The 27,484-nt window shown below is 41.6% G+C and overlaps 6 protein-coding genes and 1 long non-coding RNA gene across 8 annotated transcripts; 3 read left to right on the top strand and 4 right to left on the bottom strand.

Moving 5' to 3' along the window:
* Positions 1 to 359: 359 nt before the first annotated feature.
* On the top strand, positions 360 to 9,070 carry LOC103975505 (protein STRUBBELIG-RECEPTOR FAMILY 6). Of its 2 annotated transcripts, none has more exons than XM_009390484.3 (16): positions 360 to 671; positions 1,394 to 1,526; positions 1,610 to 1,681; positions 1,764 to 1,835; positions 1,917 to 1,988; positions 2,077 to 2,148; positions 2,470 to 2,541; positions 2,625 to 2,690; positions 2,777 to 2,842; positions 2,933 to 3,204; positions 4,685 to 4,965; positions 5,835 to 6,097; positions 6,458 to 6,593; positions 8,082 to 8,212; positions 8,398 to 8,554; positions 8,724 to 9,070. In XM_009390484.3, the coding sequence occupies exons 1-16, from the start codon at positions 566 to 568 to the stop codon at positions 8,871 to 8,873; spliced, it is 2,121 nt and encodes a 706-aa protein (XP_009388759.2). In that variant the 5' UTR covers positions 360 to 565; the 3' UTR covers positions 8,874 to 9,070. The 2 variants fall into 2 exon arrangements, with proteins under 2 accessions (XP_009388759.2, XP_009388758.2); XM_009390483.3 differs by having other exon boundaries at positions 4,679 to 4,965.
* On the bottom strand, positions 9,002 to 10,820 carry LOC103975506 (glucan endo-1,3-beta-glucosidase 5). The gene is made up of 2 exons (XM_009390485.3): positions 10,429 to 10,820; positions 9,002 to 10,342 (listed from the first exon to the last, which is right to left on the bottom strand). The coding sequence occupies exons 1-2, from the start codon at positions 10,767 to 10,769 to the stop codon at positions 9,202 to 9,204; spliced, it is 1,482 nt and encodes a 493-aa protein (XP_009388760.1). The 5' UTR covers positions 10,770 to 10,820; the 3' UTR covers positions 9,002 to 9,201.
* A 727-nt stretch (positions 10,821 to 11,547) lies between these two features.
* Positions 11,548 to 12,755, top strand: LOC103975507 (chlorophyll a-b binding protein 4, chloroplastic). The gene is made up of 3 exons (XM_009390487.3): positions 11,548 to 11,848; positions 11,937 to 12,352; positions 12,443 to 12,755. Exons 1-3 carry the CDS (start codon positions 11,643 to 11,645, stop codon positions 12,574 to 12,576), a joined length of 756 nt encoding a protein of 251 aa, XP_009388762.1. The 5' UTR covers positions 11,548 to 11,642; the 3' UTR covers positions 12,577 to 12,755.
* A 1,526-nt stretch (positions 12,756 to 14,281) lies between these two features.
* On the bottom strand, positions 14,282 to 14,833 carry LOC135631595 (probable calcium-binding protein CML45). Its single transcript, XM_065139333.1, has one exon. It carries the CDS (start codon positions 14,831 to 14,833, stop codon positions 14,282 to 14,284), a length of 552 nt encoding a protein of 183 aa, XP_064995405.1.
* A 1,245-nt stretch (positions 14,834 to 16,078) lies between these two features.
* LOC135632028 (uncharacterized) lies at positions 16,079 to 19,150 on the top strand. Its single transcript, XM_065140313.1, has 4 exons — positions 16,079 to 16,555; positions 17,720 to 17,758; positions 18,646 to 18,730; positions 18,815 to 19,150. The coding sequence occupies exons 1-4, from the start codon at positions 16,139 to 16,141 to the stop codon at positions 18,895 to 18,897; spliced, it is 624 nt and encodes a 207-aa protein (XP_064996385.1). The 5' UTR covers positions 16,079 to 16,138; the 3' UTR covers positions 18,898 to 19,150.
* Positions 19,151 to 19,534: 384 nt separating this feature from the next.
* LOC135632030 (uncharacterized) lies at positions 19,535 to 20,025 on the bottom strand. The gene is made up of 2 exons (XR_010494579.1): positions 19,854 to 20,025; positions 19,535 to 19,764 (listed from the first exon to the last, which is right to left on the bottom strand). It is a non-coding gene; the product is annotated as an uncharacterized LOC135632030 (long non-coding RNA).
* Positions 20,026 to 22,061: 2,036 nt separating this feature from the next.
* Positions 22,062 to 27,378, bottom strand: LOC135632029 (transcription factor ILI3-like). The gene is made up of 3 exons (XM_065140315.1): positions 23,039 to 27,378; positions 22,841 to 22,954; positions 22,062 to 22,770 (listed from the first exon to the last, which is right to left on the bottom strand). Exons 1-3 carry the CDS (start codon positions 23,069 to 23,071, stop codon positions 22,612 to 22,614), a joined length of 306 nt encoding a protein of 101 aa, XP_064996387.1. The 5' UTR covers positions 23,072 to 27,378; the 3' UTR covers positions 22,062 to 22,611.
* Positions 27,379 to 27,484: the final 106 nt, after the last annotated feature.

Raw genomic sequence — 27,484 nt, 5'->3', positions numbered from 1 at the left:
TTTGACACGGTCGAATGCCAATGAATCAAGTAATTATTGTCAGGCACTTACCCCACACAGCACGACACACGTGCCACGCGGCTCAAATGAAAGGATCGGATCCGGATCGTACATCGGGATCCGTATCCAATAATCTCATTTGGCCCCATCTGCACGGATCTTAACGAGCCATCAAGGCTAGTGCAATATAATATGCGAACATCCACATCAAGTCCTGTGATCGATCACCATCTTATTTGATATATGGAAGGAACCGACGGCCCTGATTCGTTTGCTCCCGTGACCTCCCGTCACTTTCCTCTTCTTAAGTGCACTCAACAGCTCACCGTAACAAAAAAAAAGGGCCTTTGTTTTATCTTTTTCTTTTCCGCGAAAAGAAAGTCCATGAAATCGACTGCAAATACTTACTTTTTTATGTAAAAGGTTCCTCCTTTCGATTCCTCTCGTTCTTGGTGCCAGCTAGCTTTCCTTCACCTCCGTCAGTTGTCCAGAGGAGGGAGACTTGCATGTATATTCTTATCTGTAGGAAAGAGACGAGCTTTTTGTTCTTCTAGCCCTTGGGAGAATGGTGAGGGTGGGAGGGGAAGGGATGGTGGCGATTTGGGTTCTCCTGGCCTGCACTTGGGCGTGGAATCCAGGCTTCGTCAATGGCGACACGGACAGCAATGACGGTGAGTGGGTTCAGATTCCTGGTGAGCCTTTTGAGGTTACTGGTTTAGAGCAGATGTGAAGCGATTGTGGGAAAGGATATCTGACCTGGTGTCTGCAGATTGAATCTTTTTTTCCTTTTCGATGAGTTTTGCTAGGTTTCTGCAGTTGTCTTCTTGATCTGTTCTGGTGTACTGGTCTTTGGTTGGTCAAATGTCTAGTTGGTGTTGTTTGGGTTTGATTCAAGTTTTGAGATTTTTTGCGAAAATTTCGTGCCTTTGGTTGGAAGATGATGGGAGCTTTTGGATTCAGGCGATTGAGTACTTTTGATTTAGAATGCACGTTTTGACTGGTTCGGTAACGATCTGTCTCACTAGCAGAAGAATATTTGCATTTTTGCTCTAATTTGTGGTTGGAAGACCTGATATGTTGTTATTTTGTGATCTTCTAATAGAATCTTGTTTGGTTGATTTGATTTTCCATGTTTATTACATATCCTAAATGCAATCTTTAGAAATATAGAAAAGATTTACTACTTCTGCAGCAACCTCTTATTTCCAAAAATGGTTAGATGAGCAGGTTTTATTTTTGTGACTTCCAACTTTCATTCTTGAACCTTCCCCGGAACGAAGTATTGATGCCTAGGTTTGGTTGACATGTTCTCGTGTCCAAGGGAATTATGAAAATTTAAGCTTTGTCAAAGCCGATGTGAAGACATTTCTCATTTCTCATGCTCCATTTGCAGCTTCTGCTCTCAGTGTATTGTTCAGCAGTTTGAACTCGGCATCCCAGCTGACAGGCTGGAAACAAAGTGGTGGTGATCCATGCGGGGAATCATGGCTAGGAATTACGTGCTCTGGCTCTTCGGTTACTGCCATGTGAGATTGTATCATGACAAATTTGCCGAACCGATATCTTGTTTTACTCTATCTGATGCATGTTCTCTTCATTGGGTTTGTAGCAAACTGTCGGGGTTGGGACTTACTGGAACACTTGGCTACAACATGAACCAATTGTCTTCACTAACTGAGCTGTAAGTTGGATAAGTTCTATATGGTATAATTCTTGTGTCGAGATTTTTCTTGGGGTTTTAATTTTTTTTAATTTTTGTGCAGTGATCTAAGCAAAAATAATCTTGGAAACAAAAGTTCGATACCTTATAACCTTCCTCCAAATCTCCACAGGCTGTAAGTTAAAATGTAGATGATGATTACTTCAACTGTTAGTCAGCTATATTGGCATCAGTCTTATGATAATATTGTCTGCAGAGACCTCAGCAATAACCAGTATGGTGGAAGTTTACCTTATTCAATCTCCCCGATGGTCACACTAGAATATCTGTGAGTGGCCTGTGAAATCACATTATGTTCCCTTTATGGAGCTATTTTAACTGATATTTTATATTAAAATATGCACTAATGCATGTAGAAATCTCGCTCACAATCAACTCCAAGGAAATCTGGGTGACATGTTTGGAAGCCTCTCGAATCTGGCGACAATGTAGGTGTAAATTAACATTCTGATTGATCACTTACTGTATTCTTATTGTTCACGGCAAACACATTTGAGTCTACATATAGTGTGCAAGTCCACCTTTTTCCACTTTATCATCTGGGCTATAGATAATTACTGTCTTATTTATTAGTGATGTTGCCTAAATTTTCTTGCATGTAAGTTGCTGAAGTTAGTGTGGCAGAGACTGAAATCTTTCCTGCCGATCTTTGTATTTGGATTGTAGAGGTCTAACCATGCATCCATCAGTTCCTCTTCTGGTTTTACTTGATTACTTGACATTCTGAGAATAAGGAATGTATACTGCAGAGACCTGTCTTCCAATTCACTAACAGGTGACCTCCCACAGAGCTTCAGCAGCTTAACAAGTTTGACGAGCCTGTAAGAGTACTGAATTTCATGCATGTAGAAAATGCCTTGTTGTTTTATGAATGCTTTAATAACCAGTGTCAGTTCCCTTTCAGATATTTGGAGAACAACCAGTTCACTGGTCACATAGATGTCCTTGCCGGTCTTCCTCTTCAAAATTTGTAAGTTTACATATAAAGCTGTCCTTTAAAAATTGGATATCGTCTTCACATCATATGTTTGACAAGGTACACATATTTGTTTTTAGGAACGTTGCAAATAACCGCTTCACTGGTTGGATTCCTAACCAGTTAAAGGGGATAAACAATCTCCAGTGAGTACTTAATGAACTTCATTGACATCATTTGATCTAATTACAGATGAATTATTCATAACAGACCTATTTGTAAATCTTTGTTTGTAGCACTGAGAATAACCAGTGGAGCTCTGGGCCAGCACCTCCTCCTCCACCTTATACACCTCCTCCACCAGGTCGAAAAAGCAACGCTGGTCAAAAATCTGGTGGCAGTGGTGGTATAGGTGGTGGGGGAATAGCAGGAATTATCATATCTATCTTAATCGTAGGTGGAATAATTGCATTCTTTGTGATACGGAGGAAATCGAGAAAATATCCAACAGAAGAAAGTCTTGAACAAGACCGGCCTTTTGCTCAGTTTGCTTCAGATGAAGTTAAAGGTAGTTTGAATTGTGTATATCCATGATTTGATCAAAGTCTATCTGCCATAGATCAGCATGGTTGATTAATACATGCATATTATATAGTGTCATCACTTTTGAAATGACTAACTGTATCTTCTTTCATTGTCTTGACTAAGAAATGAACCACTACAATCTTGTTTATTTGATTTCACTGTACTATTTTTTAACCTAAATGATGGGCCTTGATGCAATGACAAGGATGATCTCTTGCTAACTGTTTTTGACATAAGATTTAGGATGTGTATGTAGGACCCCCTTTGCCCCTCATTGGTGAGGGCCTCATGCCCTTGGATATTAATATGGCCACAATATTATTGTTGAATGTTTGCTCAGCTGTACATAAATGACCTAGATTTCTGTAATGCCTTCTAATTTTGAAGCTCCTAAAGCCACACATATGAAACTTTGTTTCAGGGATGTAACTATATATGTGCTAAAATAAATTCAGTTGAATTTATAAAAGGATATTATGTATGATCTCATCCTTTTTTATTCTGACTGCCACCTGTTTTAAATGAAAGCTGGACTTTTGGCCTAAATTTTAATTTTTAATTGGCTGATACCAGTCAGATTGTTGAGGTTGAGATTGTAGTCCCTGTTCTTTTAATTTGATATGTTCTACTTTTTTCTGTTCAATTTTTTTTCTCTCCCTTCACTGGTAAATCTGCTGCATCATCCACTCTATCTCGATGGTTTTTTGTGGTGACACATAAGACTTCTACCAATGGTAGACCTACATAATCTATAATTCTTAACTAATTTATTGAACATTGTTCAATTCTTTAAATTGTCTGAACATTAGCTGAAGTAATAGCCACGGTAGTTATGAAACAAATGAATACTTCAATGCAGGATGTTGTCATATCTGAAAAATTGAAAATACAAACAATCTATGATTGGAGACATTCTTTTAATTTTATTTACACAAAACCTCTTAGTTGGAACACAAATGCTAGGAACTATTTTTGTCAAGAGTATAATAGGACTATTTTTGTCAATGCACATGCATGATGCTCCTGCTAACAGGAGGTCTAGAAATGGTAGGATGTTCAGTCTTACTCTTGCATGCAGATGGTCATTGTCATGGCTCAAACTATTAAAACCCACATAGTATTGGAACAATCTTACACCTAGAAAATAGTACATCAATCAATTATTTTGAAGCTTCTAATAATTAAAGATAAATGACTTTCATGAATGCCATGTTGCTGGAAACTGTAGTCAACAATTATTGTTAAACACATAACTTGTGACAAAAGTTCATTAATGATGAATTCATTGGAATTGGCCAATTGCAACATGAATACCATCTACTGATCTCTCTTGCTTGAAAAATGAAGTAATAACCTCTTTGTGAACAGTTTTCTTGATGTTGCACTAAGTGCAGCATGCCGTCAGAAATTTTTGTTCAGATTCGGGAAATTAATTTGCTTACTATGTAACTAATTAGTTGCAGAGATGAAGACGGTCCAAACATCCTCTATGTTTGACACAGAAAAGTTGCCACCACCAGCTCCAGTAAACCTTAAGCCTCCACCAATTGATCGTTATAAATCATTCGATGAAGATGAGTTCTCAAACAAGCCTATCGCGAAGAAGGTTGATACAACATCCATAAAAGCAATTATTTATTCTGTAGCTGACCTGCAGATTGCTACAGACAGTTTTAGTGAAGATAATCTTGTTGGTGAAGGCTCTTTTGGTCGTGTTTACAGGGCACAATTTAGTGATGGAAAGGTATGGCTTCCTTAAAACCATAAATTCTTTCTCTTTTAGCTAGATATGGCTATCTTTTGTATAACCTCTATCAGGCAGTTTCTCTGATCTTGAAAATCACTCACATGCATACAGTTCATACTTTGCATCCCATGTTACAACTGAGGAGACACCTCGTCTATAAACCTCAGATAAATCTTGAACAATATTACCTGGAGTAAATTATACTAAAAAACAATGTCCACATGTGGCTGCAAAATGAGCATAATACAATCAGAGCACAGACTTGCTGAATGAATGTGAACTACATGCACAAACCATGATTATATAGCAGATAACATCACACTAGTAAATATAACATCTCACACTAGTACATAATGTTGTTAAACGAAGGCTTCTCAGCTAATTTAATCTACTATGTTCTTTAACAAAACATAGCATTGAAGCACCTATGTCATCATCAGCTTTTATATGTCAAAATATGGTTCTTTTTTCCTTGTAAATAGGACCTTAGCACTTTTCATTTTTTAGCAACAAGAGATGCCTTTTAACATTTTATTATTACCAAGAAGATATTCACTTTTATTTACAGAAAATTCCAGCCATCTTCGTAACACAACAACCTGTATTACACAATCATTAGCATTTTATGTGTTTATGTTCATGATAGAACACAAGTTTTTAAGGTATAGTTAACTTACCCGATCCTCCAAACTTTTGCAGGTTGTCAGATTTTGGCTTCACTGTTTTTTTACCTTGTTTTTAGAAAGAACTATTACAACAACTTTTTTTCTTGAATTTTCTGAAAGTGTAGATATGTGCGACATGCTTTGAGATACTAAAGAAAATTAAGAAGTAGACTATCTATTAACATTTTCATTTTTGAATAGGTATTGGCTGTGAAGAAATTAAACTTAACGGCCCTGCCTAGCAGATCATCTGATGAATTCATTGAGATTGTTGGAAACATTTCACGTTTACATCATCCGAATTTGACTGAGCTGGTAGGTTACTGTTCTGAGCATGGACAGCGACTGTTGGTGTATGAATTTCACAAGAATGGCGCATTATATGATCTCCTCCAACTCTCAGACGAACCACTGTCTTGGAATGATCGTGTCAAGATTGCACTTGGCACTGCACGAGCATTAGAGTAAGTGAGAACTTTTGGTTGATCTTTTCTCTATTTGAATTTCAAACATTATTTATGGAAGGGAAATTGTGTCTCTTGCTTTTTCTCATTATACCATGCTGGTCTTTATTCCAATTTACTCGAAGAGTTGATTGAGAATTTAATTTATAGACATCTCTGAAACTCACAAGTTCATCTAAATCCATTGCTTTTAAGTTCCATTTTGTAAATCCTGAAATCCTATTGTCCTTTATCTCATGTAAGCATTTTAGTTCATTATGTGATTCATCAACATGCATGGATCATCTTCTCATCACAGATTCTGGAGATTTTTTCTGGCTTTTCCCTTGATTATTTTGTATCTTAACATTCTAAATGCAGGTATCTGCATGAGGTTTGCTCACCATCGGTCATTCACAAAAATTTCAAGTCATCCAACATTCTATTGGACATGGAACTTAATCCACACCTGTCAGATTGTGGGCTCGAAGGTCTTGTTCCCAATGCAGAATTCCAGGTAATGTGTGAGATCATATATTCTATTCTGATTACAGAATCCTCTTAGAAAATGCTAAGACATTATGAACTAGAATAATGTATTGGGTTCTCCAGTAGGTCTCAACATGGTCATCTATAAGAGTTTTTGCATACTTGATATGACATATCTGTGCATTTTTGTTCTCTTCATATTGTTATCTTCAACAAGAACCAACATCATAAGACTAACGTCTTATTTTCGTTTCATGATAATTAGGCAATATGTCACAAAAATATTACCTTAAAGCAATTTGAGATACATTCTAATTGGCACCCCATAGTCCATAGAGACTAAAAAAATTAACTATCAGATGAGACTAGATCAAAAAATTACATAAATTGATGTTAAACTCATAAAAGATCTGACATATTTGGCATGACCTAAGGTAAATATTTTTTGTATCAACTTGTTTTCTATATAAACTGCTCATATAACTTGCAATTGAACTTAACAGATTTAAGACTGAGGCAAACCAGGGTTGCTTATAAGCGACTGAAAAAAGCAAATATTTTTTGTATCAACTTGTTTTCTATATAAACTGCTCATATAACTTGCAATTGAACTTAACAGATTTAAGACTGAGGCAAACCAGGGTTGCTTATAAGCGGCTGAAAAAAGCACATGTAGGCTGCAGTTTTGATAATGAGAGAGTGAAATGGAGTCCTACCAAAGGATTGAGGTCTCAATTGTATTACATTTATATTATTAATGGAAGCTTCAAGTCCAAGATAAATGTCACTGCACATGATCTATGATGTTTAAAAATGATTAAAAACCAAATTTCATGTGTTTTTAATAAAATTCAAGTGTTCATCAAACTGATAAACATGAATGTTGTAAAAGGCATTCATCTATGAAAAATATGATTTTAAGATTATTTCAATTGACAAATTAAATGATTGATCATGATACTTCTATTATTATTGATTGCATCAAAATATGCTGCATCCTGTTAAATTTGTTTATTTTCTGGTCCATTTTATGCAAATGCTAAGATCTTTTAGAAAGTTTGATTTTTTTCATTTCTAAGCCTTTTGGATATCATAGAACAACTTCAACATGGCAATTTATGTTTTGGAGCCCTTATAATTGATTTTGAGGTGATAGTATTGAGGCTTTAATTTTCATTGGATTCTAGCTTGAAGTCAATCATGAAGGTTTTAGTTCCATGATCAGCTCCATTGATCTTGATTCATGTTATCCAAATCATTTAAGAAATAAAATTTATATGATTTGAAAATACTTTTTTGCTTATCTAATAGAAAACTGGTGGCATAAAATCCATTCGTATATCTATATTATTGCTAATGATCAAAATGATTGTAAATATATGATACAAATGCATACAAAGAATGCATTTTGATCTTGTTTTGAATTTACGGCACATATGCTTTTTTCTGATAACAATCATGAACCCACTGCATTTTCTAAAATGCTTCTGACCTTTTTGTTTAATGACTTGTGCAGGCATCTGAACTAAATATGGGTTACAGTGCACCAGAGGTTGCCATGTCTGGCCAGTATACTATGAAGAGTGATGTGTACAGTTTCGGAGTGGTCATGCTGGAGCTCATGACTGGCAGGAAACCTTTTGACAGGTAATCTCTTCAGAAAGAATCACGGATAAGAGGCCATATTTGATATCTTGAACCATGAGTTTACGCTTTCGACTTGACTAAGATTTGTCTCATGATAGCATTGACTGTGAATGCTTCTGAGCCAATATTTTGATGATTTTAGTACATGGTGTTGCTGATTTAATTGTTTTGCAAACTTATGACAGCTCAAGGCCACGAGCTGAGCAGTCCTTGGTTCAGTGGGCGACTCCTCAGCTCCATGACATTGATGCCCTGGACAGGATGGTTGATCCTGCTCTCAAGGGGCTGTACCCTGCAAAATCGCTCTCTCGATTTGCTGATGTAATTGCCCTCTGTGTTCAGGTAAAAACATTCAACATCTGTCTTTTTCCAAGGCAAAACCAAACTATCTGAATTTTCGACCTAACTTGCAATCTACACACATCACAAGCTAAGACATTGCTGGTTATGTTGAATATCTTGGTGGTATGTGCTTAGAGTTCAATTTTGTTGCATGTATGTTATGTGACAGTCTGAGCCAGAATTCAGACCACCCATGTCCGAGGTCGTGCAAGCCCTAGTTCGTCTGGTCAAGAGGGTCAAGATGAACAACAGAATGGCTGGGGGAGATGGACAAGAGACTAGCAGACGAGCCGGCGATCAGGATGACTACATGTTCTAATTACATGGATTTGTTAGTTCATTTATGTGAAAAAGTTGATGTAATTCCAGACTTTGGTGTATCACCCTTTCAACCCTGTCTCACAGTTCATATCATGGCTATGATGCCCAACACTTTCGTAGTGAATCTGAAGAACAGTATTCTTTGACTCATAAAAGAACAGATGATTGATAATAAACAGATTGCTGTTTCCTATCTATCGAGGAATTATACACATTCTGTATATCTCATTTTGATGGAAAGTTATGTTGGCGAAGCTCATCTTCCCTGAATCTGAAAGAGAAGCAAATTGTACGTGTATATGAAGACCACAGATGGTCACGTGATCCTAAAGCAAAGCACTACTTGCGCTCGATAGCAGCACCGCCGAGACCACCATCGCCACCACCGCGTTCCACCGGATCCGAGCTGATCCTTCCTCACCGGAATTGACCGACTTCTCATGCTTTCCCACGTCGATCATGATCTCGAACTTGCATCTGCCCTGCGACGGATCGATGTTGGTGATCACCGACAGGTTGGAGAAGCTGCACGCGCCCTTCTGCTGATCCGCCACCTGGTAGAACTGGTTCAAAGCGTAGGAGATGTTGCTCCTCGCGTCCAACTCGTTGCATGACGAGCCGTAGCCGAGGCTGGTGCAGTCGGCGTACTGGCAGGCGTAGTTGACGCTGTCGGCGATGGCGGGGTCGGTGATGCTCCTCTCCGGCGACAGCACGCACCATTGCTTGCTCAGGTACTTGATGCCCTTGGCCGGGACGAGATCCTGGCCGTTCTCCAACACCAAGGGGTACTTGACGGTGCCGTCGTAGTAGAAGATCCCCCAGTGGCGCTCGAAGTTGCCGGGCTGGATGCTCTTGGTGTCCTCGTCGACGAGGCCGAAGAGGTAGATGTCCGGCGGGGTCGGCCGCTTCGGCGTGCCCTGGCGCTTCGTAATGCGGTCGAGGAGTCCCTGGTTGAACTTGTGGGCGTAGTCCAGGTTGGCGTTGGGGTTGCCGTCGGTCGGCCACCCGATCTCGCCCACGATCACCGGCATGGATTCGAAGCCGTTCTTCTCGAGCGCCCATATGAGGGTGTCGTAGTTGGCCTCGAACACGTTGGAGTAGGTTATGGACCCATCGACCACGGGGGCGGCCGAGCCAGAGAAGAAGGCGTAGTCGATGGGGAAGTTGGGGTCGGCGTAGAGGCTGAGGAATGGGTAGATGTTGATGGTGAGCGTGCCGCCGTTGTCCTGCAGGAACTTTATGATCGCAATCATGAGGTCGCGGATGTCGGGCCGGAAGTCGCCGCCAGAGGGCAGCTGGTTGTTCGTCTGGTACACGTCGGCGTTCAGCGGCACGGTGGCCTTCACCTGGCGCCCAAGGCCGGCCTTGATGAGCGCCGCCTGTATATTCTGCAGCGCCGGGAACGTGGTGCGTTGGAACATCCCCTTGTAGGTCTTCAGGAACGGCTCATTACCAACAGCGACATGCCTGAACTCAACCAAAACATCAACACACGAACAGAGAAGGCGAAGGAAGAAGAACTGCTTCGATCACGTTCCTAACGCGCTACGTACGTTATGTTGACGCCATATCGGGAGATGTAGGCGGAGACGTTCTGTGTCACCCACTGCTCGGCGACGGCGACGCTGCCGGCCAGCGGGGCCAGGAACTCATTGGGGATGCCGACCATGACCTCGATGCCAGAGCGGCCGAGGGCGCGCAGGGCTTTGGGATCGGCCTCGAACAGCTTGACCTTGTCGAAGCCATTGTCCTTGAGGAGCCTCACGACGATGTCACCCGGCAGCGGGTGGGACGATCGGGTTCCCCAGTTGCACCCCAGCGCGCCGGCGAGCAACGCTTCGTGGAAGGGATAGAGGAGGAGGAGGAGCCAGAAGATGGCCGCATGGATTCCCATTAGAGAGGATGACAACTCTCTGGCTCGCTGGTACGTTTGAAACGGAACGGGACAGTTGCATGGCTTTTAAACCTTTCGTCAATGGTTCTCCGGAGAGGGGAAAGGAATGGCAGAGGAGGCCAAAAAGGAATTGGATTCGTGCAGGAAACCCAGTTGCATGGATCTTGTGAGGATCTTCCATGGCTTGGGAAGCTATGGGAGGCAAGGAATGGAGCAATACGCCACATCGACTCTGGCAAGGCAACCGAGGCAGGCAACCGCGTAACACGCAGCTGTGGTCGGTCGGGAAGCCAATTCCAAACCGGTCCGGTCCACCGACCGATCTGATTCGACTGAATCAGATTCGATCCCACCTGCCAAATAATTTTCTCTGCTACTTATTAAATGTAACCAAAATATCATTTTTATGATATCTTCACATCAAAATGGGATTTAAAAAAGTTATTATTATTTTTAATTCACCTTTTCTATTTAAATATATTATTTGCACAGCAATACACTCAGACACTAAACTAATCTTGGAAAAAGAGGCAGAGTCCATTAATATGGTGCACAGACTGCCACAGAAGTAGGACCGGGAAGGGCCCACATCATCTTCTACTGGCCAATAGCACTCCACCAATAGATCTCTTGGATTGGCCATCAGATAAGGAGGGATAAGGATTCAGAGGTTTCCCATTGGCCGGCTAAATCACCCAACACATCTCAGCCGTACAATATCCGAATCCCGCGAAACCAGTGGCTGGATTGCATTCCTACGTTTTGGCCACAAGAACGCTCTCTGGTGGCGTACAAAGCAACGGAGTCGGCACTTCAGCAGCAACACAAGCGTCGCCACCATCACCAGCTGCCTGAGGAATCCATCAGGCGAAGATGGCCACAGTCGCAACTCAAGCGTCGGTCGCCGCCCTGCGGCCATGCAGCTCCAGGTCGAGATTCATGACCGGGTCTTCCGGCAAACTGGCGAGGGAATTCGCGGCCAGATCCTCGCCGTCCTCATCCTACAGGTCCCTCAAGGTGGAAGCCAAGAAGGGCGAATGGCTCCCGGGCCTCGCTTCGCCTACCTACCTCGACGGCAGGTCACTCATCTGATTTCTTAACCATGCAAATTACAGCAGATTCTGCCGGCGGACCTGCTGGTTAACCTTGTTTCATGATATGGCGCAGCCTGCCGGGCGACAATGGATTCGACCCTCTGGGGCTGGCGGAGGACCCCGAGAACCTCAGGTGGTACGTGCAGGCGGAGCTCGTGAACGGGCGCTGGGCCATGCTGGGGGTAGCGGGGATGCTGCTGCCGGAGGTCTTCACCAAGATCGGCATCATCAACGCGCCGCAGTGGTACGACGCCGGCAAGGCCGAGTACTTCGCGTCCTCCTCCACCCTCTTCGTCATCGAGTTCATCCTCTTCCACTACGTGGAGATCAGGAGGTGGCAAGACATCAAGTACCCTGGAAGCGTCAACCAGGACCCCATCTTCAAGAACTACAGCCTGCCGCCCAATGAGGTCGGTTACCCTGGGGGCATCTTCAACCCCCTCAACTTCGCCCCCACGCTGGAGGCCAAGGAGAAGGAGCTCGCAAACGGTAAGAGTGCTCTGTAACCATTGAACAAACTGGGGTTATGTAGAGAGGGAGGAAGATTAGCTGACACTGTTCGTACTGTTTCTGCTGTAGGGAGACTGGCGATGTTGGCCTTCCTGGGGTTCATCATCCAGCACAATGTGACTGGCAAAGGGCCATTCGAGAACCTGCTGCAGCACCTTTCCGACCCATGGCACAACACTATCATTCAGACATTCCAGGGTTAGGATTGCCCGTGAAGATTTCTGTTGCCTCTTTGTCCTCTGCTGTAACAACAAGTTCATGTGGCTTCAAGTGAGATAATTGGAAGGAACAGTACTGCCATGTATAGTGGAGATTGAAATGTGCTGTTGTGGTTCTCATCGTATGTTTTAGTTGCTTCTAATTGCATATCTGTTGACCAGAACTGCTCCTATCTATCATTGACTATCCTGGACAACTGCTGAGTTGGCTATATTACTTCTACTTAAATATATATTGAAATATATATTTGATGAGGGTAATAATTATGATAAGACTTGCGTGACACCCGCTGACGCCCCGCGCCCCTGTTGGGCTGACACCGCGTGACTGACACGGGTCGTAACGCAAACCGAGGCCCATTAACGACCGCTTAGGTTCGACTTCGCACGCTACGTCAATAGCGATGTCAGACGTCATCAGAAGGTACGATCCTACCCCCTGCGGGCAGGCACATCAGGTAACATCGAACTCCCCTATAAATATCCTGACATTCTAGACAAAGACGGGGGGACTCCCACGATCGTCGACTAACTTAATCATCAGAAGGATTGGGTCGAGCATCCCGACTCAACCTGTGTGCAGAGACGAAGGCGAGACGCTTATCTCCGAGCGCGTTGGCAAGGAACCCCCTCCCGAAGGAATCGGCGACCCGTCATCCTCGAGGCCACAGCTAAAAAGTTGTTTACACAAACAATATTCTTAATCGAAATTTATTCTCATAGTTTTAGTATCTTCTACCCTAATCTTCAAGATGCATAGCATGAACTATTCATCCAAAAAGCTAAGCTAAGCTTAAATTGATGATTATATATATTCAGGTCTTATCACACTTCCAATTAATGATGTGATTATGTGTCTTCAAATCTGCCTTTAAAAAATTGGAGTTCAATAGGATGACTGATTAACTCAATAAACTTCAATTACTTACTCAAAATATTTAGGCAAATTAATTATAATACTAAATCTTGATAAATCAGTCTGATGATTCTTTCACTTCCAATGTGGAACCAAAGAGTGTTGGTAGACTTGAATTCAAATGGACCAAGCATTAAAAATGTACCCAAATGCTGAGGAAGGTTGCATGAAAGTTCAAAACTCTGCTACAGAGTTGACTTCTAAGACAGGTAGTGCAACATTGTGTCTCTTACACCCCCAACAAAGTAGCTGTATACCATTTAATTTGAATCTGCATGCTTCTGGCCCTGTTATTATTGTAGTTTTTGAGAATAAGCAAGCTGTCAGGACTGAGAGCTGGAGGAGATGATGCAGAATAATCAATGAATACACCAAGCCTACACTTCCAGTTGAGATTAAGAACCAACATCTGTCAGAATTATCTGTGCCAAGTATGCAAAATATGAAGCAACCCAATATCCATGATTAAACCTGAGAAAACTCTGGTTTGGTTAAATCCAATATGAGAGACAGAGGAGGACTTGAGAAAGCTATGGTTTGGTTAGATGAGTTCTAACATGTGTAATCTCCAACCTGCATCTTTTCTTCCTGATGCTGCAGCTTAATTCACTGATAAGCTAACTAGAAATCAAAATCAAGATGGACTAAGTTGGCAAATATATGATCAACTCTCTTGTTGAATTCTCATTTTTTGAGCTCACTTTGCACAGCTCCAAGGAGAAACACAACAAGAGAGGAAAAATACACAACAAGAGAGGAAAAACAGAGCTAGTTTCAGCAAAGGCTGGTCTCCAGAAGCTTGACGAACTCATTGAAACCAATCTTTCCGTCATAGTTCCCATCGTAGATTGCTATCATCGTTCTGCACGCGTCCAATTCCAACCCTTCTGTGATGCCCAGCTTGAGGAGTGCTGTCTGCAGCTCCACTGCGTCGATGAATCCATCGTTGTTTGCGTCGAAGAAGCAAAAGGCTGCCTTTACTTCTTCCAAACTTGGCTCGTTCTCTTCAAACAAGCCAGAGATCTCATCAGAACTCATGTGCTCGCAGAGCTGCTCACCTTCAAAGGGGCAACATATCCCCATCCTGTCCATGACCATCTCCACTTCCTTTCTACTTAGGCACTGGTCTTCTCTAGGCTGGCTGCTACTCCTATGCATCAGTTGCTCATCTTTAGCCATCGACAGGCATGTGCAGAACTGGAAATACGAGTGGAGGAAGGACATGAATCCTAGCGAGAGCCTCTCAAGCATCATAGCGAACCAGTGGAGGACTGTGTGAAGGAGGAGGACTTCCAAGGGTTCTGCCAAAGAGACGAACTTCTCCATTTGGTTGGTGATTAATGGAAAAAGACTGTGATAAACTGATGAGAAAATAAAGACGAAGTTGATGCCTTTATAGGCGGAAGAGATGTTTGGAGAAGATTAGACCATTTGTGACGGCAGGAAGATGCTTCTTCGGAGCAAAGAAACAGGGGGAAAGGTGAGCTGTGGCTGTAGGAAGGAGCATGGATTCTTTTCTGCTCAGTCTCTTTGTTGGAAACTGGCTTGGCGGAAACTTCCTTGAAAGACAACAACAACATCAACATCATACAATATTTTTATCGAGTACCTGCAGATCTCTCCATAAAATACAGAAGATTTGAATCACTGAAGGAAAAGAAACAGAGAAAAAATATTCTAAATCAGACACCAGGAACTTTGAGGAAAGAACTTAAAGAAATGTCAAAGCTAGTCTGTGGATGTTACGTGGGCTTGCAATCTTATGAACCTTGTCAAAGCTAGTCTCAATCTGCAATTTTTATTGTGACTCTGATGAGACTCTAATGGTGGAAATTTAGGAGAAACTTGAGAGGATGACGACGAGATTGCAGCAAAAATTTCCATGTCTCTTCTTCGTGTGCCGGCAGAAGACTCGGTCAAAAGAACACTGTTTCTTGTCACTGGATAGCACTTACACTGCACTATGTAATAGCACTTGAGCAGAACAATTGCAAGCTATTATGACCATGTCCAAATGGAATTTCCACAAGTATTCTGCCACTGGTATCTGAATTGGTGCTGTCAATGGTGACTTTGGATCATTCCTGGTGTTGAACCCTGATGATTGTAGCTGGGAATCATCACTCCAGTATGAAGAGTTGGACATTTCAGAGGAATCTGATTCTGAACCCCCATTGAGTTTGGGAGACTTTTCTCAGCAGAGACTGATACTCGAACCAAACTTTTTCTAGCAAGCAAGTTTGATTCGATTGGTTGGCAAGAAATTTGTAGCCAAGCAATTGTTTTCTTTTGGATTCTGGAAAGGAATTGCATGAACAGCTCATGACAGAAGGTGTCTTTATGTGCTTTCAAGCTTGTTCTACTACAGGCCCGATTTGGACTCGAACCCAGCTACAAGTACAGGGTTGAACCCGACTTCCATTGAACTGGGTTTAACAGGCTTAGCTCACATTGAGTCGGACTCGAGTCAAACTAGACCAGGCTATTAGACTCGGATGAGTCATCTGTAACGAGCTGAGTCAGAATTATGAGCGGGGGGAAACGGATTCTCATCTTGTATGAAAACCCGATTCCGATGGTACACACAAACTGTCTCGGCTCGTTCCGCCTTCTCGAGAAAGAGGAGCGGAAATGAGGTCGAGGAAGGCGGCGGCAGGCGGTCGGAGAGCCGCCGCGTCGCCTAGCGGAGATATCACCGTCGATTCTCCCGGAGTCGAACGCGTCCGCCGCTCTGCCTCTCGCCGGAGGCCCTCCAGTGCATCCGCATCTTTCCTACACGACGGGCCCCCCGGTCTCCTCGGGGAGGATGAGGGACAGGACGAGACGCGGGGGATCTTCGATGGCGGCGCTGCTGGGCCGTTCTCTGGGAACCCTAGGAGCTTTCCTTACGGTGTCAAGCTGCAGTGCTGGGACAAGGCCGAGAAGGTGAAGGGGCGGGATCCCGACCGGTGGCGCCGCGACGCCCTCGGAAACATCGTCTTCCGTAAGCTCGTCGGATGCCCCGGATGCCTTTGCCACGACTACGATCACATAGTCCCGTACTCAAAGGTGCGACCTTGATGCTAGCACTACGGCTGTTTCTTTGAATGGCAAATGTTATTCACAATACCAAATTATGCTATCAGATTATTGCCTCTTGTTTATATGTGATTCCAAACACTTGTAATGCTAAAAATTTGGCTTCTATTTGATAGCCAGATAGCTATATCAGCTGAGTCTTTAATTTTAATGTCGTCAAATTTTCAGCCCATAAAAGATGTGGTCTTTTGTTAAGAGCAAGATGGCAGGAACCATTTTCTTAGTAGTTATGACCTTAGCATCATTAGCTTGCTCATTAACACACGAATTCTGCATGAAAACGTTATCAAATTTCTCTACTGTGGTACCACCGTGAAGCTATCTATCATAACAAAAGTTAAATGGAATGTCCATTAGCAATCTCGTAAGCAAACAAATCCCAAGCAGTACTTCTAATTTTTATCAACTTATCACTGCAGCTATTGCTGCTTTAGTTGTTGAAAGTTGCAATTTAGCTATATGTTTTCATAATGATGGGAATTGTCAGTTTTCTGTTATTAAAGTAGCTCTAAGATGGGTTCTTTAGTTTTGCAGAAGAGGTATGTTTCTACCTTAAATTATTAAATTTCACCTGAAGCTAATCAGTTTTAGCCAAAACTATTGAAACTGGAAACCAGTCCAAACTCTGATAATGAGTAGTAGATTCGAAGACAGAACTAGTGTTAGCCGAAATCCATCAGTTTTGGGTTTTGATGTAATGTATTGGTTATAACGGGAGCTACAAACCTTTATTCTTCTGGTGGTCTTTGGGTCAAATTGCTACATGGAGTATAGTCTTGGATCTTTCGTGTTTATGGGGCCAAGTACAAAAATCATGGATTTTACAACTGGAGCAGATTCTGATCAAATTTAAAGAGTAAAACAGACAGCCTTTGCTCCTGATGGAGAACTTCTTAATTCCCTGAACTTAACTATACTTTCATATTTCATGGTTGTTTAGCTACTAAAGTGATTATTTCAGACAGAAATTTGAGTGAATTGAAACTAGGCGGAATGTGCTTCTTAAAATGTCAATTGTTTGTTCACTCTAAAGATTATTCTGTTGTAGAGCTTGTACTCATCTTTACCATTCTACCATATTATATCAAACTTCAATAGATTGCAGTTTGTCTCTCTAATGTTACCTAATGTCAGGGTGGAAAAAGCACACTGGAAAACTGCCAAGTTTTGCAGGTATGCTTTCTTTTGTGTTTCTCAGCACGTGTTCTTTCTCTTGTGTGAACATTATTTTAGAATTCAGTGACTCGTTTGCACCTCAATGATGAGTGTTAGCATTCTCCTTTTTTTTATTTTCTTTATTTTTGCTCAATAATATGATTCATAAGGATACTGTTGTTTCTTGTCGTTTTCCATTTCTATCTGGTCACATGAATATGCTATCATAACATTTGATTTTTTTTTTTTTTTGCTTTCTTGATTTCATCTGAAAGGGTAGAAGAAAAGGGAAAAAGCACTAATTATTAGACTAGTCTCTTCCCATGATTCATTTAAGTTGATTCAAGGGGTTAAATTACCTAGTTATAGGAGGTTACTTGTTACTTAATTAACCCTTGAAAAGAAACAAAAAAATCAGAAGTTCTCCAAAATCTTTGGTTTTCAGTTTGAGAAATAATCTAGGAAATAACATTGGGACATTTATGTGGAGATATATCTAACAGCTTATCTTGGTAGTATATTTAGGGAATCTCAAATCATAGTGATTAACAAGCTTTTCTTCTCGTCTTTTACACTTGCTGTAATGTCCTGTTTTATTGTAGGACTGTAGTCCAAAAATGTTTCTTGTACTGTGCTCATCAATAGACATAGCATTTAATGCTATAAAATCAGTAAAGCACCTTAAATCTTTATCTCGACCAAAAATGAATAACATATAATTATCATGACTCCTGACTTGAGCCAAAGTATCTATATTTTAATAGGTAGCAATCTTATAGTTTCAACGATTTTGTTTCTTCAAATTGAAGTTGCTAATGCTGTCTTGTTAAGATACATCTATGATTTTTTACCAATTTCCTTCTCCATCAATTTTTCAAGATACACTATAATTTTCTCGTCTGCAGGCAACTGTTAATAGATCCAAGGGGAACAAGATGGAGGTCTCCAAATCTGAACTCATACAGAAGAGTGCTTATTGCAGGGTTTCAGGTGCTAAATGATATTGTTTGGATTTCAAATGAAAATTTGAATCATCTACTTGTTTAAAAACGTCCAACCTGTTATCAACTGTAGGACGAGACATGGATCTTCTAGAACTCTCTGCCTATGGTAATGTCCGTCGTGGACCAGATTCAGGGGGATGCAACATCCAGTAACTAGCATAGCAACATCTAGATCCCAATTGACACACCCAATGGAAGTTTTGTGATAATTGAAATTAGCAGTCCTACCGCTCCTTATGTTGGATATTCTTGGACTAATCATTTAGTGATATCAGTGCCTGCTACTTCCAGGCCAATTTATCCTGTACCTATGATATGGTAGTCTTGGATCTACTGAGAACTAATGGTTTTCTTTCTATTCCTTTATATTCAAGCTATGAAGATCTGAAAATTTTATATTCGACAATAGTTTAGTGTGCCGTTATCATTCTTTATTATAAGTTTGAAAAAAATCTGACCCTGCTGTCATCCCTAATATATGTTACATGGGTAGAGTATGTTGTCCTTATAAATTCAATAATTTGCTCAGTAGTTTTACTGTTCAACCATGATTATCGCGGAATATCGATTGAGAAGCTGGAGGGGTGGGAATTTGCATCTTGCCATCATAGGAAGTCTTAATATGAATACTGCTTCAGTTAAAAAGTAGTAGGGATATATCTTATCCCTAAATGGAATCATTTCATTTCAAGTTCTTGGTGATACTGAACTAATCCATGTTGTTATCCTGCAAAGCTTTTTGGGTAAGCAGAAGACTAATTAAAGGACAATTGAATAGCATCACCCATCATTTTTCTGCATGAACTCAACATTTAAGATTTCACTGTAAACAGATGACCTCTACTAGAGAACTCCTTGCTTTATTTTATTTTAGGATTTACATGTTCTTTGTTTCACTTTTGGGGTTAAGAGTAAATATTATTAGCAGTATTTTAGCTACAGGATGTGTTGTTGCAGATGACTTCACTCGTTGGATTAGTGTTTAGCTCCAGATTCTCAGTAGGCTTTCACCATGCTTTACTGAAACATCCATCAAAAGAAACTTTTATGAAGCACCTAACAATGAAAATTTTGAAGCTGGAAAAAGAAGAAGAGGAAAGAAAACTCACCTCAGGATCAGACAGATGTCTCATAATGATCTTTCTTCCATTTATGAAAGGCTCATACTCATTTTGAAGCTTTACCTCAACAAAAAGATGATAGAAGAACCTGAGGTAGAGACCTACAGAGAAGGACAATGAGATGAATCCTGCGATGAGCAGCAGTGAGAGGAAGCGAGAATGAGTCATCTTCTCTTTCTGCTGTCCCTTCTTCCCAATTCCTCTAAATAGCTCTGCTCTTCTTGGTGGTTGTGATGGCATCACAGGATGTGCAGTAATGTTGCTGGGACCTTTTTCTTCACAGGAAGTTAATTTCTGTTAGGCCGATAGGCATTAGTGGAAACAGGTAGTGATCCAATAAAGACTTTTAGAAGGGAGTTTGGTGTGTGACCACAAACCAAGTGTTATCACGTGCTACATACTTATGTTGGTCATGTTTTTTTACCTGTAGCTATTATGAACAGTCTTGCTTTTCTTTTTTTGTTCTCTGGGTGAAGAAAATTGATCATCTTAAATCTTGGAAATCTTTCTTGTGTGCCAACTTTGGACAGAAAATTTGGAAAGAGGTTACTGCTGGGAACCATTAAAAAATTTGATAATGTGAGATTAACATAGAGTAAGAAAATTTGTAAATATAGTTTTGATATTTGTGTGTATACATGCATGACTAAAGTAAGATGGATTTTTTTATACATAGTGTTTTGAAACCCTTTATTGATTCTGCAAATCTACTAAGACTTGATCTTAGATTATGAGGGACAAGGCAGTGTACGAAAGATACGGCCTACTCACTGTCCTTGATTTCCAAGTTAAATAATCCCCACCAGTAGTAATTTTGATTTCTTTGTTTTTTCTTGGATTTGGCTGTCCGAAATCCTTTGAATTTATTGACACAGATGAAAAAGGCAGAGGCAACAAACTCTTTCAGCAATCTCTGCAAGAAACGGAGATGACAAGATGTAGTTTCTCTTCTATTTGGCCACTGTACATGTTTCTCTATATGAAAACCAGATGGTGGAAGGAAGTGAAAGACAGCAAGCAGACCACACAACTACAAAACCCTTTCCTCTGCAGTATCACATGGCAGCTCCGGCGACTCAGCTCCTGTTGTGGATGGGATCTGACCCTCTTCGAACCCTTCTCTTGCTCATTTGGGCATCCGCGTACGATGAAGATGCAGATGGTGCTCTCTTCTTCTTCTTCTTCTTCTTGCTGTTCGAGTTTCCAGCAACATCATTCCCCCTCGATATGTGCAGCAGCTTCCTCGCTAACACTCCCCGCTCTGTACTCAGCTTGGAGGCAGCGTCTTCTCTGCTACTGCCATGGGCCAGCCATGCTCCATCAGCAAGAATGCTAACACAGAGCAGGAGGCCGATGAAGCTATAGGCAGCAAAAGCCATTGTTCTCTCTTGTCGAGCAAACCCAGCAGCAGCTCGGAGACTGTGATCCTTCTCATGAGGTATTATTCCTCCTTCCCTCCCCGCTATAGATATATCCTTGATCGTTCCTTTGTCACCTGGTCTAAAAGCACAAAGCTGATCACCTGCACAGAAGCCCAAAGCACTTGAGAATTCTTGGATTCACTCCAATCATATGGCAGCAGTCAAAGCATCTGTAAGGCTGTTTTAGAAGGTTCTGGCAGGAATCTGTAAAGACATTCTGGAAGACAGTCCTTCCCAAGTAGCTAATTTGTCTCGCGACATGCAACACAGATGAACAAAGCAGAGATGTAGCGAGGAGTAGGACCAGCAACAAAGAAAAGAACAAACACTTGCTTTATGCCCTTGAACAACACTACTGCTCTCCATCCAACAGTGGCACCATTGTGCACATCGAGTTAAAGGATGTGAGCAGCACGCAACTCGACACCGTCTTGCTCACTTTCAGAAGGAGTTAATGGTGCTGGGTTTCACGGAGGAAGATGTTGGACCGGTCATGGTCCAAGCTAAGCTCTCTTAGCTAAAGCTCTCAGCCAATAGCTGCGTCTGCTTTAACCAAAGCAAAAGCGCAGTAATGCTTTCTCAGGTAGAGTGTTCCTTTGCCACAATACACAGAGCTACAGGTGGTTCCTTCACAGCAGGACACGAGACAGAGAAGAATCTTAAGCTACTACTTTTGTTGCATCTCTTTCGTCATTGATTTAGACTCTGAGTGAGAACATCTAACATGATATCTGTCCCTAACATGATATCTGTCCATTTGAACACACAAAGAAAATTTGAATCAAAGGCATTTGTCTGTCTAAATCATTAGGAAAACGATGAAGAAACAAATCTCACGTGGGCTGGGCAAGGAATGGTGTTTATGATGATCCAACGAGGGGCTTTAATGTTCCTGTCTCCCATGCCGCCATTGTTGGGACCAGCCGGGCCCAATTTGTCGACCTACCGTCTCTTCCAGGACAATGACCAAATCGCTTCTTCAGGCCAATTGCATCATCAATTCTTGATCCCTCTTTCTCTAAATGCTTCTTGGTGACGAATGCGTGTGTAGCACTTGCAGATTTGGTGTTTCTTTCCACCAAATTTAGTTCAAACGTTTCTCAAGTTTTCAGCTCTCAAGCTCATTTTCTGATAGCATCATCATGCATGGTGTTTGTATCAAGATGATAGAGTGAGAAGAAATGGATTAAGCTTTGGATATGTATACAGAAACACGATGACAATAGCAACCGCTGGAGGATTTGGTTTGCATCAATCAGAAGTAATATTACTCTTGCTGAGATTTATAACCCTTCTTCACGCCAGCAACAGCAGAGAAGCTCAGCTCAGGACCCGAGGATGCTCCTGATGATCTCAGCCTGAGGGCTGTCGGGGTCCAACGTCGACGTCAGATGGGAGAGCCGGCCACTGAGGTCGGCCACCTCGCGGTGCAAGCTCTTGATGTAGCTGCATGTCTCCTTCAGCAACTTGGACGCCGACGACGCCTGCATGCATGCGCGCATCGACACATCAACCACAGGCAACGCCAGACTGAAGGTTATATATGATTCATACCCTGCTCAGGTTCCTGCGGCGAGACTCCGGGAGCAGAGACTGCAGCTTGGAGACGAGCTCGTTGATTTCCTCGTCGCTGATCCTCGATTTCTGGGTCGACATGGGCACCAAGTGCTGGAGAAGAGAGTAGAATGGCAGGAGTACAGAAAGGTAAGGAAGAAGCGTAGAAATATCTCAGGAAGGCAAGTTTGCACCAACATCCGTCGGGGGTATTTGTAGGCGACGCTCCATGGCCTACATGTCTCACGTCGAAAACGAGGTCTATTTGTGCGTTCCCCGCACTAGAGGTAAAACGTGAGGGACCTCAAGACCTTGACGACGCACGCTGTCATCGCCACTTGATCGCCAGTTTCCTCTGTACATGAAACATGCTTCGTGTCCTTGACGTGAGCACAAGTCCAGTGCCAATGGAGATTGAGAGATCAGGAAACCTGGGAGTAGATTGGCGTCCCAGCCAGCTTTGGCTGCGCCCACGAATCACGCGTGATCGCCCGCCAATCGCGACGCATGAGGTGGCTTTGCGGCCGACGTGTGTACTCGAGGATGGCAGCTGTGTGCACCCGGGAGCGGCGATATCGGGCGGCGTCGGCGGCGGACCGGCCATCTGGAAGCCATGGGTGCATCCACATCCACATGAGGATGCACGCTGTTGATTAGGACTGCTTTACCTCGAAGCGAAGCTACAAGGCAGGCCATTCAAGGTGTTGTGGGGGAGATGGGAAGACACCGTGATCCATGGAAAGGGTTCGCTCTGGAGCTGCAGGAGATAGGCAACAGCACAGGGGAGTTGGATCTGTGTAGGAAGGGAGACGTGACAGTGGCCTTTGATGGCAACAGTTCGTGTTATGTGGTCCACCTACCACTTCTATTACCACCATTCACATTCAATCACCATTAGCAGCTGAAAACCACAACTTCCATTGCTCCTCTTTCTTCGTTCCAATCAAGATTCCACCTGCACTCTTAATGCCAGAAGGCATCTTTAAGAGCAAAGCTGATCACTGGAGTCCAATTGAATCTGAATCCTCACATGTAACAGTAACACCAACTCTATAAAAGACACACACTATTAACATATTGCTTGAGAAAGAGGTAAAGGGAGGAGTTGCTACTATAATTCTGAGAAAGTGTTGTCGAACTATATATACTTCATGCACTTGTAATTGCAAGCTCTGTGTGAAGAAGTAGATTTCATGCAAATAATCGATGCATAAACTAAAGGGAGGAATAGGTAAAGTGATACTTCTTCATGTTCTTTCCTCCTACAGAAGCAGAGAAAAGGTTGCGGCAGTGTACCAACAAAGCGACCTACCCACAACAAGTGCATGGAAAAGCCACCATCAGACATCAGCGTACTGCATGCATGCAGCAGTTGTACTTTTAAAGCACCTCATCATGGAATCGGAGGGCTCAGATCGGTTGGGTTGAGCCAGGTTGTACTTCATGACGGTGGCCCCGCCTGTGACAGCCAATCCCGAGCACTGCGGTGCGTCCGGTACCGCAATAACGGAGATGATATGCCATCGTACTCCCTCTCCCCTCCCCCATGTCATCTCCTGTAGCTTTAGGATAAGAAGCTTGTGGTGATCTGCTGAGCTTTGTATGTGAAAAACCAACAGATGACTGCACACCAAAGTAATGGACAATAAGTATCCTTGGGTAGAAGAAGAAGAAGAAGAATTGATGAGAACTTGTGAGTTTGATTTGGCTGATCAAGTCATGTAGGCGGCATTACATGATTGGCAGCAGTGTGCAGGGAAAATTACTTTCGACAGTGGCACAAGCAAACTACACGAAGCAAGCTGCTCTGTTGCAATGCCTGTCTACAATGCCCTGGAGCAGATGAGACTGGATTCATGGCTGGCAAATGAAGGCAAGAAGAAGGCCACAAGAGACATATCAGTGCAACTTAATCTGTCAATGTCAGTAGTCTTGCTTCTCTACTGCTAAAACTCCATTATTATATTTTGAGCAGCTTGAAGAAACACAAACTTTCATGCCAATTCACTAAGCAAGTAAGTGGACAAGCTTAAAACAAGCAATAAAGCTGCTGTATCTTCTGATTTCTTGAGGAAGAAGGCCTCTCTGAGTTTTTGATAGCATTATACAAAAGAAGTAGCATTTCAAAGTTTTGTAGATAATAAACCAAAGAAACCGGCATTTCAGAAGAAAGAAACTACTGTTTTGCCTTGCAGATGCATTACCAATTCAAGTCAGAATCTGGCGCTAGATTTACTTGAAGCAACAGATGTCAACATAATCAAGATTCTTCAAGGGAACAGAGTCTTCATTGATGGCATCTTCCCCACAGAATTTTATAGCATTACATTTGTCACCTTCTAAACTCCTTACCTGGAGAAGTATTTGATTCTACTTGGTTGCTCTCTTATATGTAAAAGCCAAAATCTCTCTCTGATAAGTCAGGTGCATGAGAAAATGACCTTTTCGACAGATTTTGACTGCATAATCAACTGGAAGATAAATTTGTAAAAAAACAGTAGACCAACAAGTTTCATGGATCTGACTGGTCCTATTCTCGATTTTTCTTCTTTAAATTCACTTACACAATGTCAATCCAACGTAAACTAGTCCACCAGTTCCGTGTCAGATCGTAAAAGAGATGTAAACATACCATGATATTCATATCCAACAAAAGAAAGTATAAAAAAAATCCTCCAATAAGTTTCTGCAAAATAAGAATCATTGGCAACTAGTTCCAATTTAATTTTTCTATACCAAAAAAGAAAAAGACTAATAATCTTGATCAACTAAAATCATGATGTGCCTTACATTGTGGTTGTATCTACTGTAGTTAAGCACCGGACAAGAAAAAAAATCAAGCTGACGGCAACACATCCTTAATTATGTAAAAAACCTGAATCAGTACAGGATATTAAACAGAACCTCAACATTTACGGAGACAATTAATTCTATGCTGTGTTATTATCATTGTTGGTACGGGCAATTACCTTGGTTCCTAGTTGACTGCCTAGTGGACAAATATGCCTCGAGATGCCTTAGTCAAAAATCACATCAAGTACCATATATATCTAGGCACAAAACTGATGTTTCTTGATGTAAAAAAAATCTGCATATAATTCATATTCCTTGAGCTATGGCAATAATTGTATGACATTTGTGAATCATATCAGAGTTTCACTAATTTTACAGACTATAGGATATCTATAATTGTTGTCAAATGTTTGTGTTTATCCTCCGAGAGGCTAGACATCCTAAAATACTAAATTCTTCAGTAGTTCTTACTACAAGTAGAGCTTGCGCTACCAGTTCAAGATTAGGGAAAGTCAATCACAGGAGTCACCTAGAGTATTTAACAAATATGAATCTTTCCCTTGTTGGGTTATAATAACAAGTCATAATTTCCCTGAATATTTGGCCTTGAGTGCTCCAATGGCCACAATAAAAATGATAAAACTGCTAATTCCTGGGTAGATTTAGGGTCCTTCGGAAGAGTAGAAATCAGATATGAATCAATCAAGGAAAAATGTGCATGATCAATGGAGTGCATAGGCTTCACTACATATGTCTAGTGCTCAAGTATCTCTTGTAAATTTCAGATTGTCAAATATGTGCAATCCAATATATCAATAACCTATCAAAAAATCGAACCTTGCTAGTTCATTCGCTAATAACTGTAAGCATGCAATGCTATCATTAACAATTTATCACACAAAGTCACAATTTTCATTTGAGGATACTCCAGAGAAAAGCTAACTACCGAATGCAAGAAACTGAGGTGAAGATATTATGATGGTTTTGATAGCAAGAGGAGTATCATAAACAAAATTAGGAGAAATTGGGTAAAAGAGGCAGAAGAAAGTGATACATAAGTACATAAGTACGTTTGAACCTAAATATGAGCAGCCAGAGATCAGGAGAAATTGGGTAATCTCTTCCTTCAAAACAAGTAACAGTCAACCATGTAAAATCAGTGAGAGAGTTGAAACAAGACAAATTGCTCCCCATTTTTTGTGGAAGTCAGTAATAGATATAAATGGTATACATGAAGAAAGAAATGCAGGAAGATAAAAGGTGAACTTAAGCACCACAGGGTCTACGGTATGTACAACAGCCATTTTCATCCAACGGCACAAACAAATTGCTGTATTTTTTCTGTAAGTGAAAAAAAAAATCTCAGATTCATTCATAAAAACAAGGTGTCTGCTGCATTGCACAGCTTACTAGATCTTCAAAAGATTTCCTTGGTCTTTGATTTGGCAGAAAAAAAGTTCTAGAACAATTTGATGACTACCTGAAGATAATGATGCAAAAATAACCAAGGTATCTCAGACAAACAGTAGAAACACTAGATGCAATATTCTCCCATCGAACAATGCTCGCTAGATGTGATAAACAAATTTTAAAGTATTACCTTGGTCAACTGAGCATATCTAGCAGGCTACTTGTCCACCATCCCTTTAAAGTCTCACATTGTGCTTGCAAGGTAATCAAACTTCCATCAGCGCATTCAGGAGTGGAATAGAAAGGGTCCCTAAAGAAAAATCAGACACTTTTCGACAACTCAAAGGATCAGACATAATTACCTAGATAAATGACCTTAAGAACAGATCAAACAGCTACAGAATACAACTAGTTAGAGCAACCAAGTATGTTTAGTTCATC

This window comes from Musa acuminata, chromosome BXJ3-2 (assembly GCF_036884655.1).
Source record: "Musa acuminata AAA Group cultivar baxijiao chromosome BXJ3-2, Cavendish_Baxijiao_AAA, whole genome shotgun sequence".
Classification (NCBI taxonomy): domain Eukaryota; kingdom Viridiplantae; phylum Streptophyta; class Magnoliopsida; order Zingiberales; family Musaceae; genus Musa; species Musa acuminata.
The sequence above is the reverse complement of the archived record's forward strand: the minus strand, read 5'-3'. Positions and strand labels throughout refer to the sequence as shown.

What these genes read in the sequence shown, in the direction of transcription:
- LOC103975505 (XM_009390483.3), top strand. Translation starts at nt 566, where the DNA reads ATGGTGAGGGTGGGAGGGGAAGGGATGGTGGCGATTTGGGTTCTCCTG. An exon ending in TTAACAAGTTTGACGAGCCT is followed by an intron (nt 2,542 to 2,624) that starts GTAAGAGTACTG and finishes GTTCCCTTTCAG; the next exon opens with ATATTTGGAGAACAACCAGT. An exon ending in GGCACTGCACGAGCATTAGA is followed by an intron (nt 6,098 to 6,457) that starts GTAAGTGAGAAC and finishes TTCTAAATGCAG; the next exon opens with GTATCTGCATGAGGTTTGCT.
- LOC103975506 (XM_009390485.3), bottom strand. Translation starts at nt 10,769, where the DNA reads ATGGGAATCCATGCGGCCATCTTCTGGCTCCTCCTCCTCCTCTATCCC. An exon ending in CGATATGGCGTCAACATAAC is followed by an intron (nt 10,343 to 10,428) that starts GTACGTAGCGCG and finishes GGTTGAGTTCAG; the next exon opens with GCATGTCGCTGTTGGTAATG.
- LOC103975507 (XM_009390487.3), top strand. Translation starts at nt 11,643, where the DNA reads ATGGCCACAGTCGCAACTCAAGCGTCGGTCGCCGCCCTGCGGCCATGC. An exon ending in CCTACCTACCTCGACGGCAG is followed by an intron (nt 11,849 to 11,936) that starts GTCACTCATCTG and finishes GATATGGCGCAG; the next exon opens with CCTGCCGGGCGACAATGGAT. An exon ending in GGAGAAGGAGCTCGCAAACG is followed by an intron (nt 12,353 to 12,442) that starts GTAAGAGTGCTC and finishes TTTCTGCTGTAG; the next exon opens with GGAGACTGGCGATGTTGGCC.
- LOC135631595 (XM_065139333.1), bottom strand. Translation starts at nt 14,833, where the DNA reads ATGGAGAAGTTCGTCTCTTTGGCAGAACCCTTGGAAGTCCTCCTCCTT.
- LOC135632028 (XM_065140313.1), top strand. Translation starts at nt 16,139, where the DNA reads ATGAGGTCGAGGAAGGCGGCGGCAGGCGGTCGGAGAGCCGCCGCGTCG. An exon ending in ACATAGTCCCGTACTCAAAG is followed by an intron (nt 16,556 to 17,719) that starts GTGCGACCTTGA and finishes ACCTAATGTCAG; the next exon opens with GGTGGAAAAAGCACACTGGA. An exon ending in AAAACTGCCAAGTTTTGCAG is followed by an intron (nt 17,759 to 18,645) that starts GTATGCTTTCTT and finishes TCTCGTCTGCAG; the next exon opens with GCAACTGTTAATAGATCCAA.
- LOC135632029 (XM_065140315.1), bottom strand. Translation starts at nt 23,071, where the DNA reads ATGGAGCGTCGCCTACAAATACCCCCGACGGAT. An exon ending in TACAAATACCCCCGACGGAT is followed by an intron (nt 22,955 to 23,038) that starts GTTGGTGCAAAC and finishes TCTCTTCTCCAG; the next exon opens with CACTTGGTGCCCATGTCGAC. An exon ending in GCCGCAGGAACCTGAGCAGG is followed by an intron (nt 22,771 to 22,840) that starts GTATGAATCATA and finishes GCATGCATGCAG; the next exon opens with GCGTCGTCGGCGTCCAAGTT.